Source organism: Hyaena hyaena, unplaced genomic scaffold (assembly GCF_003009895.1).
Source record: "Hyaena hyaena isolate Hyena2069 unplaced genomic scaffold, ASM300989v1 scaffold_304, whole genome shotgun sequence".
Classification (NCBI taxonomy): Eukaryota; Metazoa; Chordata; class Mammalia; order Carnivora; family Hyaenidae; genus Hyaena; species Hyaena hyaena.
Genome location: NW_024080937.1, coordinates 65,129 through 85,726, shown reverse-complemented (window position 1 = coordinate 85,726; position 20,598 = coordinate 65,129). Strand labels below are relative to the sequence as shown.

General features: G+C 38.9%; 1 protein-coding gene across 1 annotated transcript in view; it reads right to left on the bottom strand.

Moving 5' to 3' along the window:
- The window catches only part of GYPA (glycophorin A (MNS blood group)), an 81,971-nt gene continuing 61,373 nt past the window's right edge, over nucleotides 1–20,598 (bottom strand). The window contains exon 7 of the mRNA XM_039248216.1: nucleotides 1–80. Within this exon, the coding sequence (XP_039104147.1) occupies nucleotides 1–80 (80 nt within the window). The remainder of the gene's footprint in view (nucleotides 81–20,598) is intronic.

Genomic DNA, 20,598 nt, shown 5'->3' with positions numbered 1-20,598 from the left:
TCACTGAGAATTGTTGCATCTGTATTCATCAGGGATATTGGCCGGTAGCTTTTTTTCCTCAGGACGGATTGAGAAATCTCCTGAAAAAGAGTTTATTTTAGAGGAAGCTATAAGCACATATTCTTTGTCTGAAAAGAAGGCCTCAGTTGGTAGGAGGGTATACAGTGTCACCTTGAGAGTCCTCCAGCACAAACTCATCTGCCAGCCATAGTCACTATAAGCTGTTTGCCTCAGACTTTATTTCCACCCTCATTGCTTATGCTCTGTCTACAAAACTGCATGATGCCTCATTACTACCACTGCTTCCTATGCTTGCCTTGTAATAGTAGTGTCAAAGTTATGGGCATTATTATCTGATGTTCCCAAAGTTATCAGCCCTCAAGGTGCATGAGGTTCTTGTTTCATTTTCTCTCGTGGGTTTTGTACTCTATTCCTAAAGAACCTAACAAAGCCTATACCCTGAATGTCATAGAGTCATTCCATAGAGCCCCAACAACATCTCCTTCTCTCTATTTCCCCTTCCTGCACTCTGTGTCTTTTTTAAAATCTTCATCTTCTGCTTCTATCCAAAGGCAATGTCCTTATGCAAACCAGCTTATGGGAATTTTCTTGTTTCAAATAGCTGACCACATCTCCAGTTTGCTTTATGTAACTAAGGATAATCCTGAAGGTCAACAGTGCTGTGTTACTCACAGGGATCACTGTCCAATTTCAAACTGAGGTACTGGTGACACTAGCCTTTGTTAGCAGAGTAATCTCTAAATTTCTTAACTAGATTCCTATTGAACTCAATATAATAGCATGTTATAAATGCATCTATTACCCCTAAACCTATAGGATTTGTATTCAGATACATGGCTATTCCTAATTCTGCTTCATTTTGAAAGAGTTCAATGTACCCATTCAGGATAAAGGTTAGCATTTTGCCATGGCTAAATTCTACCCCAAAATTATGTAAAGCTAGAATGTTTTTTGATACCTGGTTTATCGTAGTGGTGACAGAATGGGAATACATTGTTTTCTAATTTTATGATGAAACAGTATTAAATTCTCTTATCTAAAATAATGGTTTCTGAGATGACAGTGAAGAAGAAGGAGAAGAAAGAGAGAAAGGAGGGGGAGAAAAAAAAAAGAAGAAGCATTTTCATCAGAAATAGATGGATTAAAGGTTAAAATAGTTGTTTAAGGAAAAAGAGCATAGTTCAGTAGCAAACAAAAACACCATGATCCTGGAAAGGTGAGGGGGGGGCCACACATATATTTCAGGTGCTCTAAAAAGTAGCTTAAACACCTTAATTAATAGTCTGGGTCTTAGGTTCCTGAGATGTTAAGTAGGGATAAACATCTAAAGACACTTTGTGATTATCACACTGAGGTGATATCTCTGACTCTTCATAGGACAAATGAAGAGCAGTTACAAGTTTCCTGAATCTTGGAAGTTATGAATTGGAATTGTAGGACAACTACTTAAAAACATCTGATACTACTATAGTCCTCTTTATTGATCTTGCAAAGTTTACATTTTAGCAAACTTTAACAGCATGCATTTTTCTAGAACAATTTTTAATTTTGTAAATGTTTTATTTACTTTTGAGGCAGAGAGAGACTGCATGAGTGGAGGAGGGGCAGAGAGAGGGGGGTACACAGACTCTGAAGGAGGATTCAGGCTCTGAGCTGTCAGCACAGAGCCTGGCACGGGGCTCAAACCCATGAACTGTGAGATCATGACCTGAGTCGAAGTTGGACGCTCAACTGACTGAGCCACACAGGTGCCCCTCTAGAACCATTTTTAGAAGCTGCTTTATAATTTTGGGGTTTTTTTTGTTGTTGTTGTTGTTGTTTGGGTATCATAAGATAGAAAAGGCTTGGTCTATGTCAAAAGCCAAGATGCTTCTATTACTTTAGTTTTGTCAGTGTTGTTAAGAAAGTGGGATTTGGGGGATGCCTGGGTGACTCAGTCAGTTAAGCATCTGACTCTTGATTTCAGCTCAGTTCATGATCTCACAGTTTGTGAGTTCTAGCCCCGGGGTCAGGCTCTGTGCTGACAGTGTGGAGCCTGCTTGGGATTCTCTCTTCTTTTCTCACTGCCCCTACTGTGCTCTCTCTTTCTCTCTCTCAAAATAAATAAGTAAACTTGAAGAAAAAAATGTTAAAAAAAAAAAAAAAGAAAGTGGGATTTTTCAATCTGAAAAGGTGGAGCCGGAGCTATAGTTGATTGAGGGTCTGGAACACAGAGAATGAAGTGCTTCCAGACAGCCAGGGGGTGGGGTAAGCGAGAGCATGTCTTCATTTGATGGTTGCCTTTCGAGGAGGTGAAGGTGTTCACAAAGGCCAACTCTATTTTCCAGTCTTATTGTCCCTGGATGTGCTCCTGTGGTAGCTATGATTTCAAAGTAGGTGGCTTTCCTTACTTAGCTTTCTCTCCTCGCCATCCCCATTCTGGTATCTTGTATCTTTCCCAAGGTCATGTAACAAATCACTTTCCCAATCAGGAGCAGCACTGAGACATAAATCAATGTAATTCATGCATGTTTCTTTCTTTCTCAAAGACTTGTCTAAATGAAACATTACAATATATTTTAGTTACACAAACTACATGCTGGCTTTTAAAAACTTACTATGTGTACTTTTTAACCTTCAAAGAACTTTATAGATATTAAGGTCATTAATCTTTTTAACACTCTTAGAGGTAGCATAATTCAGTCTTTGAGTTGAACTTGTTCAAAAGATTAACACAGAGGGTGATGAAGGATTTGGCTACTTGATGCAATTTTCTGCTACAATATCAGATCTTGATGATAGGATTACTTTGGTCACTTCTGACAGTTTGAAAATTCCACTACAATATCAGGTCTTGGTGATAGTATTACTTTGGTCACTTCTGACAGTTGAAAATAATTATCTTTGTTCCTTTCTTCATTAAACAGGAAGCTATTACCTCTTCAGTGAGGACTCACTTCAGACTTCACAAAAATAAAAATTATAAATAAACATTAATAATCAGATTAGAATTTCAAATGGTGAAAGTAATATGTGATGATTTCCTCTGAAACCCATAAGCCAACTAAAGCAATTCTGAGCTTACTGAGCCCCCTTCTCTCCTGCTTTTTGTTTGTTTTCATTGCTTGCATCTCTCCTTTTTGGATTTCTCTCTTTCTACATATTTCTCTGAATGGAGGAGATCTTTCTTCACCTCTGGATCTCTTCCTGGGTGCTACTCTCTTAATGAATCTGGCTTCTCCTTCTTAGTCTTCTGGCTCTCTTCCCTTTCTCTCTCTAGCTTTTCCGTTTCACTCTACCAATTATTCCACGGCACGTACACCTCCTTAGCTTGTCTTTTGGCCACATGGAAGCAATCTATTTCCTGGCCCAGACCCTGGGATCAATTCTTCTATCCTTGTTTTCACTTTTTGTTACTGTAACAACAACAACAAAGGCTACAGTTATTCATTAACATGTATTGAGACAAGTGAGGTGCCAGATGAGTAGATTGCTTCCCATCGTGAAGATGTCATCAAAAAGGCAACAACACAGGCAAGAGACAATGACCTGTACTTGTGCTGAGTCTCCAAGTAGGGAAAAAACTAAAATAAATTGCCAGTTGTGGTTTGGAATAAAATGCCTTGTCATCAGCCTTTGCTCCGTTACTGATAAAGTGAAACATCAGATCCCACTGTAAGAAGCAGAGAACAAAGATGGAGACATTGATTGAACTGATAGCAGTGAAACTACGTAGTAGGTATCGACCCAGCATTGCTCTCAAACAATAGGGAAGATTGAGATGAATTTTCTTTGCACAGTAGTCAATCACTCAGGTGGCTGAAGCACATACAGAATTTAATCTCTGATTGCTGCACAAAAATGTCTAGGAAGAGGCTATCTGTGGAAGACATTTTTCTCATCTGTTCAAGGTTGCAGAGGGAGTTCTGTGGCTTGTGAAGCACACAGACGTGTAAAAGAGTATACAGTAGAGGATAATGTAAGAGAGTGTGCTGTGTATTTTGCAAAAGCCACTTCCTAAGGAAGAATCAAGACCCTAGAGCTGAGAGAGGAATTAATGTTTGAAAATACTCACTGAAACACCTTAAGTGTTTGCAAATCCCACGTGGATTAGGCGTCTAATGATTACATAGCTGGAAAATGTAGAGTTGCTCCCATCCTCTGCTGAGATGGGAGAAATATGAGCTGCTAGAATGGAATTGCAGTTGGGAGCGAAGGAGTTCTTGAACACTTGAGGAGCTATGGCGCATTGTTCAATGGCTATGTGCTGGTCACAGTGAAATCAGGAATCCCCACCTACTCTGCCTGGGGAGACACTGCAGGTGGGGAGGAAATACTGCTTTGGTTTTCTGTAATTCATCAAAAATCTTATTTGGGGGCTTCTGTGCCTCCAGAAAGGCAGAGAATGTTACCCCTAGTCTTTTGAAGAGTTCTTCTATCTCTGTGGAATTTGTGTCATAGTTATAAAAACTTACTAAGATTTCAGGGCATGGCCTCTGGTCATGGAGTCACTTACCCAGACGGTGAGCAGAAAGACACCCATCCTGTCCTCCAGCACAGGCCTCGATGTCCTCTGGCTCCTTGGTACACCCCTCCCGCTGCCTCAGTTCTCAAGGTGCATGCTGAGCCATTTCTTCTCTGTGATTTTGCTGTGTCTGCACTGCCCAGCAAGCAAGAAGCGGGTCCCGCTTCCCACTTCCTGCATTCCCAGAGAACCTTCCTGCTGGGGCTATTTGTTCTCCCCGTCTTGTTTCTTAAAAATATTTTGTTAAAATCATGTAGATTTCCTTCTCTGGAGTTTGTGTGCTTGGAATCCAAAGGCTGGAGAAACTTAGAATAAATTTTGCTTTTTTGTTGTTAGGTTACTCCCCCAGGCAAGAAATGCACAGCTGTGTATTTGTTTGAATGGAAGGGAGAGAAAAAATATATAGGTCGAATCTCAAAAATAATATTATCTGGTCATAGTTTATAAATATAAATATATATATAAAATCTTTCAGAATTGAAAAGCTCTGTCTGGAACTGTGGCCATCTATGTAGAACAGATATGTGTCATGCCAGTGGCAGAGGACACAGGGTAGTTTCTTCAGAATTTCAATGGCTGAGACCAGAATGTCAATGCATGAGGCCAGCCACTACCAATTTCACTCATTGGCCCAATTCTTGGTTTTGCTACTCCTCTGACTTCTTGCTACTGAGGCAGGCATTTAGATATACACACCACTTTTAGAATTCTTGGCAGATAGAGGGGCTTAAGAAGTCTTACTTGAGGTTTATGGTTCCTTCCTTTCTTCTTCTTTTTATTTTTATGAGCTTTAATTTTTTAAATTTATTAAATTAAATTAAGATTTAATGGATGAATTAATTAATTGGGGGGGGGGTCACTGGTTTCCCATTTGGAACAGAAGCGAATAGAACAAAGAATTGAAGTTGAAAAGGACATGAAATGGAAATCTCAGTGTGGGAAATATTTGTGTCTACAAGGAAGTAAGAACTGAGAGACCACCATGAATGCCACAGAGGCAGCCCCTGGCCCCTGAGGCCAGTTTCTGAGGGAAAGCCTTTAGTGGTGCCTTGAGCACAGACCTCCAGCTTATGGGCATTGAAAAGATGGATGCGAAACCTGGTATGGTTTCTTTTGTGTGTTCCTTTTTCCTAAAGGGGCCAGAAATTATGGAATCGAGTCACACGCAGAAAGTAAGCGCAAGAATTATGGAATCAGGCAGCTGGTCTTAGTGGAGGATCAAAGCCAGAAGCTCTTTACCTGGAGAAAGTGGGCTCAGGAAAACCGTGGATTCTACTTCTGCTTTCCTGCCCTTCCTTCTCCCACCTCTCTTGAGGATAAACACTGGTCAAGAGCCACAGGCAGCAATGGAGTTCTAATCCTGTGTGTGTATAAATCCTATGCAAAATATTTACAATTGAAACTAACTTTAAATAATCACAAGAGTCCATTTACAAAAGATAAAAATAAAAAAACCAAAACAACAACAAAAAAGAAAAAGTACAAGAGTCCATTTACAATGGAAAAATAGATGGCATAAGAGCATGGCAGCAACAAGATATGAGTCATGTGGAGAGTCATTTAAAATGATTCATTAGCAAGAAGAAAGCACTGTGGGGCATTAGGTATAACCTCCCACAGAGGAATGTGGCTTGGAGACTGACATTTTTGAACTCCATCAGGTCATCAGTATTTAGAAACAAATGATACCATCAGAAGATATTTTTTCAGTTGCCATGTACAACTTCTTTCAGAAGTCCTGAGAGAGATGTACAAACCTATCCTCTGCTCTGAGAGGGAGAGCTTTCTGTGTGGGTGGCCAGGGAAGGTTATTCGGTGGTATTATATTCCCAGAGTGCCTGCCATGGTAATTCACTTACAATTGGCTGGCATAATTATGATAGAGTTTCAGTGAACATTATGCTGTATTAACCACAGAATATTGTAATTGCTGTTAGAATGATCACGAAATGAGCCATACAATTTCAAAACATACTTAGCCATTTCCAGAGGGGTGCAAATGAGAGTTATCATGCATCAAAGATCCAGGGGAAGATGATTAACAGAACTAAGAGTGGAGAATGAATTGATGACTATATTTTTTATGCTTTATGATCATCTGAACTTTCCTTTCTGATTTTATTGGGTATTAACATTCCATTACAGTCCATACATTATGGGATATTTTGGAAAAGACATTAAGGTTAATTTATTGACATTTTGCAGTTACGTGTAATGAGAAGATACTTCCCTCTCTCTGAATTTCTAAATTAAAGCCTCTAGAAAGCTCAGCAACCCCCTCCCTCACCCCTTCCCCTGTCAAAGTCCAGACTGAGAACAGGCACAGATTCTCCCACTTAGAATATGTGGCATGATGGCCAGTGAAGGTTAAGCTATGCTAGAATCTGTATTACAGTTCCCATTTCTCTTTCACTGCACACTCCCTAGATCTGTCTATCTTCCTGCATTTCTTCTTTTTTTTTTTTATGTTTTTATTTAGTTTTGGGGGAGAGAGAGAGACAGAACATGAGCAGGGGAGGGGCAGAGAGAGAGGGAGACACAGAATCCTTTGTAGGTTCCAGGCTCTGAGCTGTCAGCACAGAGCCCTATACAGGTCTCAAACTCACGAACCATGAGATCGTGACCTGAGCCAAAGTTGGAGGCTTAACCAACTGAGCCACCCAGGTGTCCCTACCCTCTTGTATTTCTATGTCTGGATTTTCCTCTGACAGAGTTACCACACCACAACAGGAGCCAGCATGCTATAGCATGTGTACTGGAGAAAGCACCAGAGCCATTTATCTTTGTCCCGAAGGCTGACCACCATCTTGCGAGCTTCCCCCTCGGCTTTAGAAACCTCAGCTTGATCCAGACCTGCTTCCTTTAGATGCTTGGAGGATCATCAAAGGAGGAGCCTGACTCCTAGCTTCATAGTTATGAGTTTCTGGATGGCTTCTGTCTACATCTTTCCTGTGCAGTGGCCAGAATGTTGAAAAGTTTGCTAAGTCTTTTTCTACACTCAATTCCTCTAAACTTGGCAAGAAGAAAAGACTTGACTAGCAGCAGAAAAATAATACGATGCCACATCCTTTGCCATCATTATGTTATATTTATGTAGCCTTTCCCAATTTTCCTTGAAAAAAGGCACATGGGCAATGTATGATCTAATTTCTTCCTAGAAGAGAGTTCTAGTCCCAGGAACTTGTTTCGTCCCATAAAAAATAACAAAACTGATCACACCGAGTAACGAAACTTTGACCACATAAGTTACTTGGCAGTATTGTGCTAGCTTTTGTTTTTTTTTGTGTGTGTGTTTTGTTTTCCTACTTGGCCTTTTCCCCCGTCTCCTGGCTCTGAGTGTCATATAGTTTGGATGGCAGAGGTATCCAACATTCATCAGGAATGTTAGACTTGAATTTAAAATTAGAATCTTTGAAAAAGGTTATTACATAGTCAGTGTGCAAGGGTACCTCTGAAGGACACGGAGTGACAAAAGCTTTGAGACTGGAACTCCTGATGTGACAGACTTGCTCTCTGAGGCTGTGAGGAATCGATGGATAGTAGTGGGTATATCACTGAGTGTTTTCTAAAACAAGGTGGTCTTATAAAATAAATAAAAAATAATATAAAATAAATATATATTTATAAATATATACAAATAATATACAATAAATATAAAAATAAAGTAAGTATAATTTTAAAAAGCTTATGTAAACATTTATTATTTATAGCCACACTCCCCTGATCTACCAATCTAGGAATCCTATTGGAAAAAGGAAATGAGTTTTATTTGACATGATTAGATATTGACTAGGCTTTGCATCCCTCTTTTGTACCTTCTTTGATCAATATTAATCAACTGTTATTAAGCATTTGCAGTTAGAAGTGTTTTATAGTCTTATTGTCTAGTAAACTAGGTTGGATTATAGTATGAGGATTTTACAAATACATGTTTCTGAGTCACAAGAAAGGTCAAAGCATACTAATTGCTTTGTGTCTAACCCTTCAGCCAACCACAGGTAGCCAAGGTCTAGCAAGAGAAAAGAAGTCTGAAGCTTTAATTGAAATTTTAGAAGACATGAAATAGTTCATCTGACATCCAATCCCAATTGCAATTTAGGGCACTGTGTTTGGAATAATTACTCCTTATAAAGAGGCATTGTGACAAATTGTAAGGAAATGACAGGAAACACTAATGCTTTTTTGTTTTTTAAATCATAAAGTAGTCTGTACCCTGCTTTTTGTAGACAGCCTGTTCATACAATTTATATTCATTTCCAAGTCACTTATTCATCTTTGAGCCCCTTTGTACGTATGCCAGCGGTTGGATTGGGTTGTGGAAGGACACATGGGGTAGAGGAACTCTAATTAGATGACTTAAACGCATAGGAAGCTTGAGGCTGTTCTCAGTAGTTTGATTAATTGAACTCTACGTGGGTTCCAAGCTCAAGTGTCTGTAAGCATGACGCATGTTCCCTAAAAGTGTAGAAAGAGCATGGCTGGTGGCGACTGCATCCCCACGGGGAACATGTCCCTTCCGAAGGGAGCAACTGCTAGTCCCTGTTGTCATGAGGGGTTGTGAGACCATTATGTATAGATCTTTTGACATTTCAAGAGAAGCTGAAACATTTTATGTGAAGTTTATTTATTATAATATAATGTCAATTAATTCATATTAAACATATGCTATGCAGGCCAAGCAAAAGTAGCCCTTAGATCAGAAATGTCCCAGTGCTTTGTAGCATCAGTATTAGGGCATCTTTCAATATGGCAGCTAAAGAACATGCATTCCTACCTTTTCAAGCATTTCCATTAAAGTTTTAGGGGAAAAACAATAGAATATGGCCCATTATTGCTTAGCTCATTTTATTAATTTTACCTAAACGTGGGGCTGATATTTATCTGTCCTGCACTGCTGCATTATGTCAGCCAGTATTCATTCTGATCTGCTTGGCTGGTACATGTGATAGAAGTGGTCAAATGTGTTGAATATAGTCTCTGCCCCAAATTAATAAGCCAACACTTACCTCTAGCTTGGTTTAGGTATGATTTTGCCTGAACACTGAAGTCTTTTCAACATCTTTTTATTCCAAGCATTCTAGGATTTCTTAATTCCTAATAGGGCTACTTTAGAGATAAAGGTTACATGAACTTAAATAATAGCTTGTCAGCCCATAATCCTACTCATTCCATTTCAAAATATTATTTGGTGATTCTACCTAGTGGCCCCTTTTACGTATGTGTGTATGTATATATGTATGTATTTAAGGTTTTATTTCTGTATTTTGAGAGAGAGAGAGACAGCATGAGTGGGGGAGGAGCAGAGAGAGGAGAGGGCAAGAGAGAATCCCAAGCAGGCTCTGAGCTAAGCTCTAGTCAGGGCTGGTACTTATGAAACTGTGAGATACATGACCTGAGCCAAAACCAAGAGTCAGACGCTAAACCACTGAACCACCCAGGCACCCTTCCCTTCCCCCTCAGTGGCCCTTTTAATCACAAGCCCTACATGGGTTGATTTAAAACATTTGGTAAGGGGCACCTGGGTGGCTCAGTCAGTTAAGTGTCCGACTTCTGCTCAGGTCATGATCTCGTGGTTCGTGAGTTGGAGCCCCACATCGGGTTCTGTGCTGACAGCTCAGAGCCTGGAGCCTGTTTCAGATTCTGTGTCTCCCTCTCTCTCTGCCCCTCCCCCGCTCATGCTCTGTCTGTCTCTGTCTCAAAAAAAAACCTATAAAAATAATTAAAAAAAATAAAACATTTGGCGAAAAGCAACTGTTTTTCTTCATCTGTATTCTTCAAAGATAATCATGAAATATTGGTTTTCCTTCTGTTTAGATTTAATCTTGTTTTCATTCAATTAGTTGGAAGTGTCTTCAACTTAATAGGAATTTAATTGGTTCAACTGTCAATTATATTAGAAGTAAAAAACATGTGTTCCAAATATGACATCATATTATATACTGTTTGTACCATGCCTTTTCCCCCCCAAAAGTGTTCATTCTCAATAACAATTTACAGAATCTCAACATTAAAGAAAATTAAATTGGAATTATTTGGGATAGATAATAATCTTTATAGTATGTAAAACATCCAGCCAAATGAGGCAGCAGTAGAAGGATCACTGGAATGGGAATCAGAAGACGTGGGTCTGGGGCACTGGGTGGCTCATTTGGTTAGCTCAGGTCATGACTTTAGCTCAGGTCATGATCTCACAGTTTTTGAGTTTAAGCCCCACATTAGGCTCCATGCTGACAGTGTGGAGCCTGCTTGGGATTCTTTCTCTCTGTCTCTCTGTCTCTCTCCTCCCATCTATCTGCCCTTCCCTGGCAATCGTGTGCTGTGTTCTCTCTCTCTCTCTCTCAGTATAAATAAATACACTTAAGAAAAAAAGAAGACATGGGTCTGCTCCTTCTGTGAGACAATGTGGTTTGTTTTTTTTTTTTTTGCTTTTTATTATTAAGTATTATTAAGTAGTTTTCAATATATTGGGATAGAAATTTACTTCCACGGTAAGGTTTTTATACTTATTTTTTTATCTCACACTTGCTTTTCCAAGTAAGAAAAACTAGTCTCTAGGGGTTGTAGTGTTTGAAACTTATTAACTCTGTTACCTCTGGCTATAGAGATCAAAAGGAGTTTTTCAAGTCAAGTTCAATAGAGGAGTGTCTGTTTCTTTGACCCATAGTGTTGTCAGTAATTGTAAACCAGGTATTACTCCTGGGAAATAAAGGTTATTCGATTATTAAAAAACTGTATGATGTGGAGGGCCAACAGCAAGGCTTAGAGCTATTTAATGCATGCGGAATAACTTCTCAAGTCAAATTAAACCTTTCAAACTCTATGCTCAGTCTCTGAAGATACATTCCTGACAAGCACATTGTCCCAGGATTCTCTTTCAGCAGCTCCACACCCCTGAATTTGGAACGTCTTGACTATTTGAATCTCCTTATATTATATTCCTTGGAAATCTTACCTTTGCTGTTGTATATTTGTTAACTGTTACACATTGATTTATATTAATTTGAAAGGACAAAAGACTCAGCAATGAAGGCTCCAACTACCAGTGTGATAAGTAACCTGCCAACACATCTTTGGTTTGGTTCCAAAAAGTTGCAAATGCAGTGTGATGGTAAATATGATTGCTTATTCCTACCTAAGTCTAACTCTAGGTGGAGTTAACCTTAAAAATAAAACTGCCAGTTATTTTACCAGCATAATGGGTTCATTTGGGAATAGCAGAGAATTGCAACCTGGGATAAGCAAGCTATGACAAACCATAGGCAAATACTCAGAACAAAGGAGAGGACACTCTTTTTTAGAGGAAAGGGAAAGTTGGGAGGGGCTGCTATAAACACAAGGTCCATTGGAGTAAACCGGCAGTATAGTGGCTTCTCATTAGCTGAGTTGTGACTGTCTCTCATTGGCTGGCCTGTTGCCAGGGTAGGAGGAAAAGCATTCCTTCTGCTGTGGTATTAAAGTAGTATTCACATGCAAGGTCCATCTCTTCCTGTCTGGTCTGCCATTGATGAGTGGTAAGGCGTGAGAGCTCCCTCTTCTAATCTCCTGACTCTTTTATTTTATTTTATTTTTTAAGTTTATTTTATTTTTTTAGAGAGAGAGAGAGAGAGCATGTGCATGTGAGCAGGAGAGGAGCAAAAAAGGAGAAGCCCAACCAGGTTCCTTACTGTCAGTGCAGAGCCTAAGGTATGGAGCTTGAAGTCATGAGCCATGAGATCAAGACCTGAGCTGAAATCAAGAATCAGTTGCTTAAGCAACTGAGTCACCCAGGTGCTTCCTGAGTCTATTTTCTTTATTTGAATTTTTTTTAAGTTTATTTATTTATTTTTGAGAGAGAGGGGGGCATAGAGACAGAGGGAAAAAGAGAATTCCAAGCAGGCTCTGGACCCCCAGGACAGAGCCTGACATGGGGCTCAAACTCATGAACTGTGAGATCATGACAGCCAAAATCAAGGGTCAGTAGCTTAACTGACTGAGCCACCCAGGTGCATCCCCACCCCATCCCATTTTAAATGAGGTTTCTTTTTGTTATTTTTCATACTCATGACTTGGGGATATTTGAAAATTTTAGATGGAAAACTTAGGAAGATTGAGAAAGAGGGAGAGAGTAAAGAGAGAGGGGGGAAAGCACAATACTGATTCAGGGTTAGTAGTCTCCTATAGTCAGATTGCAGTCATGCCTTTCTCCACTTAATCACTGCTACTTTGCATACATTGTCTCCTGAGGAACAACACCCTAAATTTCCTAGAAGTTCTTTTGTTTGCCAAGAGCTATAAATGGGACCTGGCTTAATTCTTTAAAAGGTGTTAATGGGGCACCTGGGTGGCTCAGTCGGTTAAGCGTCCAACTTCGGCTCAGGTCATGATCTCAGGACTTGTGAGTTCAAGCCCCCTGTCAGGCTCTGCACTAACAGCTCAGAGCTTGGACTCTGCTTGGGATTCTGTGTGTGTTCTTCTCTTGCTCTGCCCCTCACCCGCTCAAGTGCCACTCTAGGGGGATAAACATTTCCTTTCTTGAGAAGTAATTCTGATACTCTCATGTTTTTCAGTTTCCAGGAAATGGAAATTGGTTTAATCTCATTGAGGGAAGCATAGAGAGGCTCAGGGAAGAATGAAGATAAGAGGCAGTTGCCTGTCAAATCCATGATATGAGTCAGCCACTCCATAGCCAGTTGAATAAACAGGAGTTATTATAAAAATGAAGTTTTGGCCAAGAAGGAAATGTAGATACATTTAGTAAAGTGATGAAGAACAATGTACTGGGCCACTAGGCAAAGCTCATCATAACAAAACATCAGCATCAATGGAACCCATTATCCTAAATAGCCACACAAACACTCAATTTTTAAGTGCTAACAAAATGGGGCTTGATTGCAAGTAATAATACTGGATAATGATGTCATTTCTAATTTTCATTTCTCTGTAGAACTGTAGCAAATGTTGAGACTAACACAAAAACTTTTTGGACATAGAAATAGACCTGGCTTTGTAAAATTATGCTGTTTGATACTCTGTTGCTTCAGTGAAACTTTTGTTTATATTATGTGGCTTTAGAGCCAAAATATAATACTCAATTTCATCCAAGTCATGTAGTTAAGCCCACGCTTCCAAATGAAACTAATGGTCTGGCTCTATTTAAATGTATTGATTCTAGAGTCATAAAGTTGTGTCAAAATGTGATTACACATTCTTCATTTTCTACATAGCTACCCTACTCTTACCCTGCAAAGAAATCTTTGATGTATTGATTCTTCATTTCACCTTAAACTAATACTTAGGTAAGAAATATGATCATGACTGTTTTTCCCCTCCTGAGATAAAAAGGAAACAATAGACAAATCTGATAAATCAATGTTATTCTAAACAAAAACAAAAACCAATTCTAGAAATGTCTGTTCTCTAACAAAAGGAAATCAATGTTAGATTCTATAAGACATTCTGGAATTTAGGATGATTGAGATCTGTCTAGTATCTCAGATATCCTCTGGAATTCTTGGAAGAGGAGAAGGTAGAAATTGAAAGAGGACTCTGGTTTCAAAGGGGGAGGGTATTACAATTTGAGAAGTGTTAACCTACATAGTTTGGAACACAGACAAAGCCTTGCTTTGTAAGATCTATGGTTTGATAGTCTTTTGTTATGTGAAGCTGTTGTTTGTAATTATTAGATAATAGAATGTGAATATATATTTTTTATCACACATATAATGTGTATATATATATATATATTTGTAATTGTTAGATAATAGAATGTGTATCTGGAGGACCGTGGAGGAGAGGAAGGGGGAAAATGGTGGGGGAAAGGGAGAGAGGCAAACCATGAGAGACTCTTGAATGCTGAGAACAAACTGAGGACTGATGGGTGTGGGGGAGGGGTGAGGAGGGAGATGGGCATGGAGGGGGACACTTGTGGGGATGAGCACTGGGTGTTATATGGAAACCAACTTGATAATAAACTATTTGTTAAAAAAGAAAAAATGTGTATATATTATATTTTCATCACATATGTAATGTATATAATGTATATAGTGTGTGTGTATAGACTTATGTATGAGTCTTTTCCCCCAATTCCTGTCATCTTTTTTTCCTGACACTGGACTTCTGAAACCCTTGTAATTTTCTGAATAATGAGAATGTCTTTTGTTCTAATGAGGGTTGGTCACCAGTAAGCCCAAGCCATGATTAGAAGCTTGGAATTTTCAGTCTCCCACATCCATTCTCTTGAGAAGGGAGAAGGGCAGAAAATGGAGGTAATTGTGGATGCCTATATGATGAAGCTCCATAAATCCTAATACTGTGAGGTTCAGAGAGCTTCTGGGTTGGCAAACACATCCACAATGGGAGGATGGCGCACCCCAGCTCCATGGGTACAGAAGCTCCTGAGACTCAGAACCCTTCCAGACCCCACCCTGTGTATTTCTTGATTTGGTTGTTCATCCGTATCTTTCGTCACATCCTTTAATAAGCTGATGAGTAAGTATTTCCCAGAATTTGTGAGCTGGTCTCACAGATTAATCAAAACCGAGGAAAGAGCCATGGGAGCCTCCAATTTTTAGCCAAATGGAACAGAAGTCATGGGTAACCTGGGGACACACCACTCGAGACTGGCGACTAAAGTAGCTACTGAAGTAGGTGGGGGCAGTCTTGTGGGACTGAGCTCTTAACCTGTGGCATCTAACACTACCTCAAAGTAGATAGTATTAGCATTGAGTTCAATTGTAAGATATCCAGCTGCTGTCACAAAGAATTGCTTGGTGTGGGGAAAAACCTCCGCACATCTTGTGCCGGGGGGTAGTAAATGTGGTGGTATAAGAGCTTAAAGGAAACACACAGGAAAGGAAGACACAGGAGGGAAAACTGGGCGTTTTTTCCCCCTAACTCAATTCTATTCAATACATATGTATTATACATATGTAATATATAGAATTCTATGTTATATTATGGGAAGAGGGTCAGGAAAAGAATTGCTTTCTTATCAACCCTGTGCTACACAATTCTCCCTTCCCTACTTCACTGGAAATCAAGTGTGTGTGTGTGTGTGTGTGTGTGGCGGGGGGGGGGGGAGGTAGGGGTAGAAGATGAAGCAGCTAGGAAAGGAAGAGATGGGGGACAAGAAGAGAAAGGTGAAAGCAGGTGGTACTTTTCTTTTCAGGCCAGATGGCCCCCGTTCAGAGGTTGAGGCACTGAGATTGCCCAAAAGATGGGAGTTCAAGTTCTCCTTCCACAGTTTAAAAAATAAAACATTCTTGTCTTATACCAAGGAGGACATGTCCTGAAAATATCTGAGGGCCCAGGTACTGTACTCCTACTGCTCAGTAGGTGGTTACTTATAACTAGGAGATACTTACATGAGACACCCCCTCCCCTCAACTAAGATGTTCATAGTAGCGGCTTCTGATTTTGCTCTAGTCCTATGTATTTCTTACTATAATAGAATATTTTATACATATGTATCTTTTCATTGTTGTTTTGTCCACTCCATGATACATTTTACATGTGATACACCTGGGATATAAATCTCTTTTACTTCTCTTCATTGCATATATTCTATTATAAAAATGTACCGTAAACCATGAGAGACTCTTGAATGCCGACAAAAACTGAGGACTGATGGATGTGGGGGGGAGGGGGGGATGGGCATAGAGGAGGACACTTATGGGGATGAGCACTGAGTGTTATGTGGAAACTAATTTGACAATAAACTATTTGTAAAAAAAAAAAAAAAAAAAGGTCAATGTCAATTAAATACTGAAATGCAAAAAAAAAAAAGTACCACATTTTATTTATCCATTCCTTGTTAACCGTTTCCAAGTTTTGAAATTAACAAATCCACAAATAAATAAAAAGGATTGAAATGAAGATTTTTGTGTGTATAGGATACTAAGTGCTTTTTTTTTTTTAAAAGTAGATATCTATCTGAGGGTTTTCGTTTTATTTCTTAAGCATAGATTAACTTAAACTGTGGGTTCATAGAGTAAAATGTTTTCAAGTGTTCCACTACTGAGGTGACTTCCCTATTCTACTTTCATGTTTTGTCCTTGACGATCTGCTTCCTCACAATCTCATCCATACTTGATATTTACAATGTATGTTTTGCAAATAAGATCAAATACATGCACAATGTTATCTATTTTGATGCTCTGGGCATTTGAAGACTCAAGTCTTTGTCATCCTATTTTCACTTTGGCAGATTCTGCTCCTCTAACTCTCAGGCTCACTTACCTCTGTCCACACCTCACCTACCCTGGAGACTCTGGAGAGGCTGGTACTGGGGATACGGAGAAATTTCTGTAGCATAAAGACTATTTTTTTTTTTTTACAAAGATGAAATTAACATGACTTTATTTAGGGCTGTGAAATAGCACCCAAATCAAAGAGGGCATATCCAATATGACTCATAAAACAGCTATGTGAAATTCTCTAATCTTGAATATTTCTTTTATAATAAATACACTTTCCTGAGATAATCTTTAATGGTTGCAGACTATTTCATTTTATGGATGTTCCAGAACATAATAAATAAATTCATAGTTATTTATTTGTTTGCTTCCCAGACAGTTGGATAGACTGCAATTGTAGCAAAATGTCAGGACACATCCTTAAATTTCAACACCGGACTTACTGGTCAGGCGAGCCTGGAGATACATTTCTTAGATCCACTCAAAAAAGTGTGGACTCAAAAGGAAGTGGAACATTCTTTTCCACGTGTTTGGGTCTAATTGTATTTCTATTTTTTTTGTGATTTTTCTGTCAACATTCTTCCTCTGAATTTTCATTAAATTAAAACAATCCTTTGGATTTACTGTAAAAACCAAACAATTAGATTATGAAGCAAATGGATTTTGAGAAAGATATACTTGGTTTCATCTTTATAGAATTTCTTACCCAGAGCATAGGGTCATCTGGACTAATTTACAATATTACTTCAGTTTCTTTCATTCAGGATAATATAGCACACTTTGCTTGACCTCAACATGGCGTATTTTATTTTTATTGCCTTTATTTCACTCTTTAGGATCTCACTTTCTTTCTCAACTTCGTTTCTTCCTTCAAAAGTAACATTTGCCATCATCATGGTAGTAAAATACAAGGAAATGATTTTCTTGTTTTTGCTGTTAACCCCAGCTGGAGGTGATCCCTTGGTTAGCTGGAAAGTATACAATTATTGCTCTCTGTTGAAACTGCTTTCTAAGTAAAGCAAGCAATGAAATCTATTGAGCGCCTGACAAAGTGATGTGCCTAGATGTGAGAATATCAGGGCTTGTGAGTTCCAGACCCTGGCACTAGAGATTTCTTGCAGATGAGGGCATTCTTTTTCTGTAAACCATATAGGGCTAAAAAGGAGAAGATGGATTTCTGCAGTTTAGTTTCATGACTTAAAGAAGACTCAAATCTCAGATTTATTTCTTCAGGATAGGGAGCACAGACATAGTAATCATCTAATGTTTTTTCTCACTTGACCTGATCTGTGAACTGTTGGATCTGACTTGTTCTTGCAAGCAAAGTTTTGTTGCCACATTTCTGAAATTCAAAATTAGAAAAATTTTATCCCAAAGCTTCTAATACTTGGAGTTGGGCAAACTCCATATTCTATTTTCACAAGCACGTCTACATAAATCTTTACAATTCTAAATAGAATTAACAGTAAAGAGGTATCCTATACGTATACAATACCTCTTGATGGACTGTCCTTTTATGAGGTGGGAGTAGGTGGGAGGATGGGACAGCAGGAGGTCTGTTAGGATAAAAAGTGCAGATAAGTATTATTTTTAATTGGGGCCACTTGGACACCAAGCTATTATTGCCTTTTTCAGGGATGTGTGCTCCTGAGGGCTGCTTTCCTTAAAGAACTCATTTCTGCGTTGGCGTCCCCACCCACAAAAATACTGTAGGTCCTAGAGAATAAAGGACATAAAAACAGGGGTTAGTCAATCACTGTTCTTTTATAAACTGGGCCCCTGTTCTTCTGTGTTTCTTTTTTTGTTTCCATCACGACATATTTTGCAATTTCTATTTACAATATTGGCAGATAGTAGAGTCTTTATAGTCTGACTGGCAGTTTGAATCCCTATCAATCAAATATTTAAGGTACTTCCAGAACAGAGGGGAACCTCAGCATTTTATGTTATTTATGTGTCTCTGGAAGACAAGAACATTTCTGTACACTGACGGACTACATACGTAAAAGCAAAAGCATCTGCCCTCAGCTGGCCTAATCTTAGGAAAAATAGTAAAGGAGACCAGAGTATATTAAAGTGGTAGTATAAGGCACAGAAAGAAAAGGCACAATCATCTAGATAATACAAATCAATTTCCTATCCGTGTTGTGCTAAAACCTAGACCCCCCACGGCAGCCTGATGTAATTCCATTACCATGCTAAATTACTTGGCACTTGCATGTCCTTTTTATTTTTGTGTTACTATTATTCCTGGCAAATGAATAAATTTCACTCAGCGGAAATAAATTAGACAGCTTGTCACTCAAGCTAATCACTCTGGAGCTTTCCTTTCCCCGTTTCAAAGATCGGTTGACACCTATTGGGCATTTATTTAGTCATTTCTTGATAGCAGAGCGTCTATTTGCACATGGATATGAGTATAGTTATAAAGATTTTAAAAGTAATTGTCTTTGGGTCTCTTTAGGATTTGAGAGTCTAATTAAAGAAAGTTTAAGACAGTTTATAACATGCAAACTGAATCAGAGTTTGCGATTAAACTGGGAAGCAAGTATGTTAAAGATTGTAGAAGCATAAATCTTTGCCAGGATTTAGGTGCTCACAAAACTGAAGTTTCAATGAAATAGATGAAACATGGTAGGTAGACTCAGGTCTAACTATGCTGAACAAAAACAGTTAAGCCCAGAATCCCTTTCCTTTTTTTTTTTAATGTTTTATTTATTTTTGAGAGAGAGATAGAGACAGTGTGAGCAGGGGAGGGTCAGAGAGAGAGGGAGACACAGAATCCAAAGACAGCCTCCAGACCCTGAGCTAACTGTCAGCACACAGCCCGACGCAGGGCTCAACCCACGAACTGTGAGATCGTGACCTGAGCTGAAGTCGGAAGTTTAGCCGACTGAGCCACCCAGGCACCCCCCAGAATCCCTTTTCGAGCTGATATTAGGAATATGCCCTGTCACACACTTGTGTTAATGATAAATGCTGCCTTGTTGGGTTATACTGAATAGAAAATGGCTGTAAGACACAACTGGCAGAAGTCATGGGGAAAGGGCCAGGACAAGGGTTTGCAACATCTACTCCTGTAGACGGCATGTATGCCTATGTGTAAAATTCATTCCATCCTGTTTATTCCTATGTCCTCTCTTTCCTTTGTTTCTTTTAGGCTATACATTTTCTTAGAATATGTGAATAAATCTATTGATTTTATCTATGCATTAACCCAAGACTTAAAGGATATGAAGATGTGGGGTGCCTGGGTAGCTCAGCCAGCTAAGTGTCCAATCTCGGTTTTTGACTCAGGTCATGATCTCAGTTTCATGAGTTCAAGCCCCACATAGGGTTGTGCACTGATGGTAAGGAGCCTGCTGTGGATTCTCTCTCTCCCTCTCTCTCTGCACCTTCCTTACTCACATTGTCTCTGTCTCTTTCAAAGTAAATAAATAAACTTAAAAAATTTTTAAAAATTAAGGATATGAAGATGGAGAGAATTTTGCTGTGTACTAAAAATTGTCCATGTTTCAGTTTTGGGAATGAAAAAGTTTTAAAGATGAAACATAAACAGCTGAGAGAAAAGGGTAAAGGAAAAATGCTTTTTTCAATTATATGTAAACATCTAAAAACAAATCCTATCCTGAAATATCAGCAATTCAAGTAAATGGGCATAGGATATGTCCAGAAGAACACATTCTAGCAGGAAAAAAAAATCAATAAACTTTATTTTAAAAAATCAATTTTAAGATCATCTTTTGGAAGATATTTGAGATAGCTCAATATATTTCTTTTAGGTAGATGTGTTATGACTTCTTGGGTAAAAAAATAAAAAATGTAGAAGTTTGTGAAAATCACTGGAAGGGGGAATGGTGATATTCATTACTATGGCTCGGGCCAGGGTAGGCAAACAGA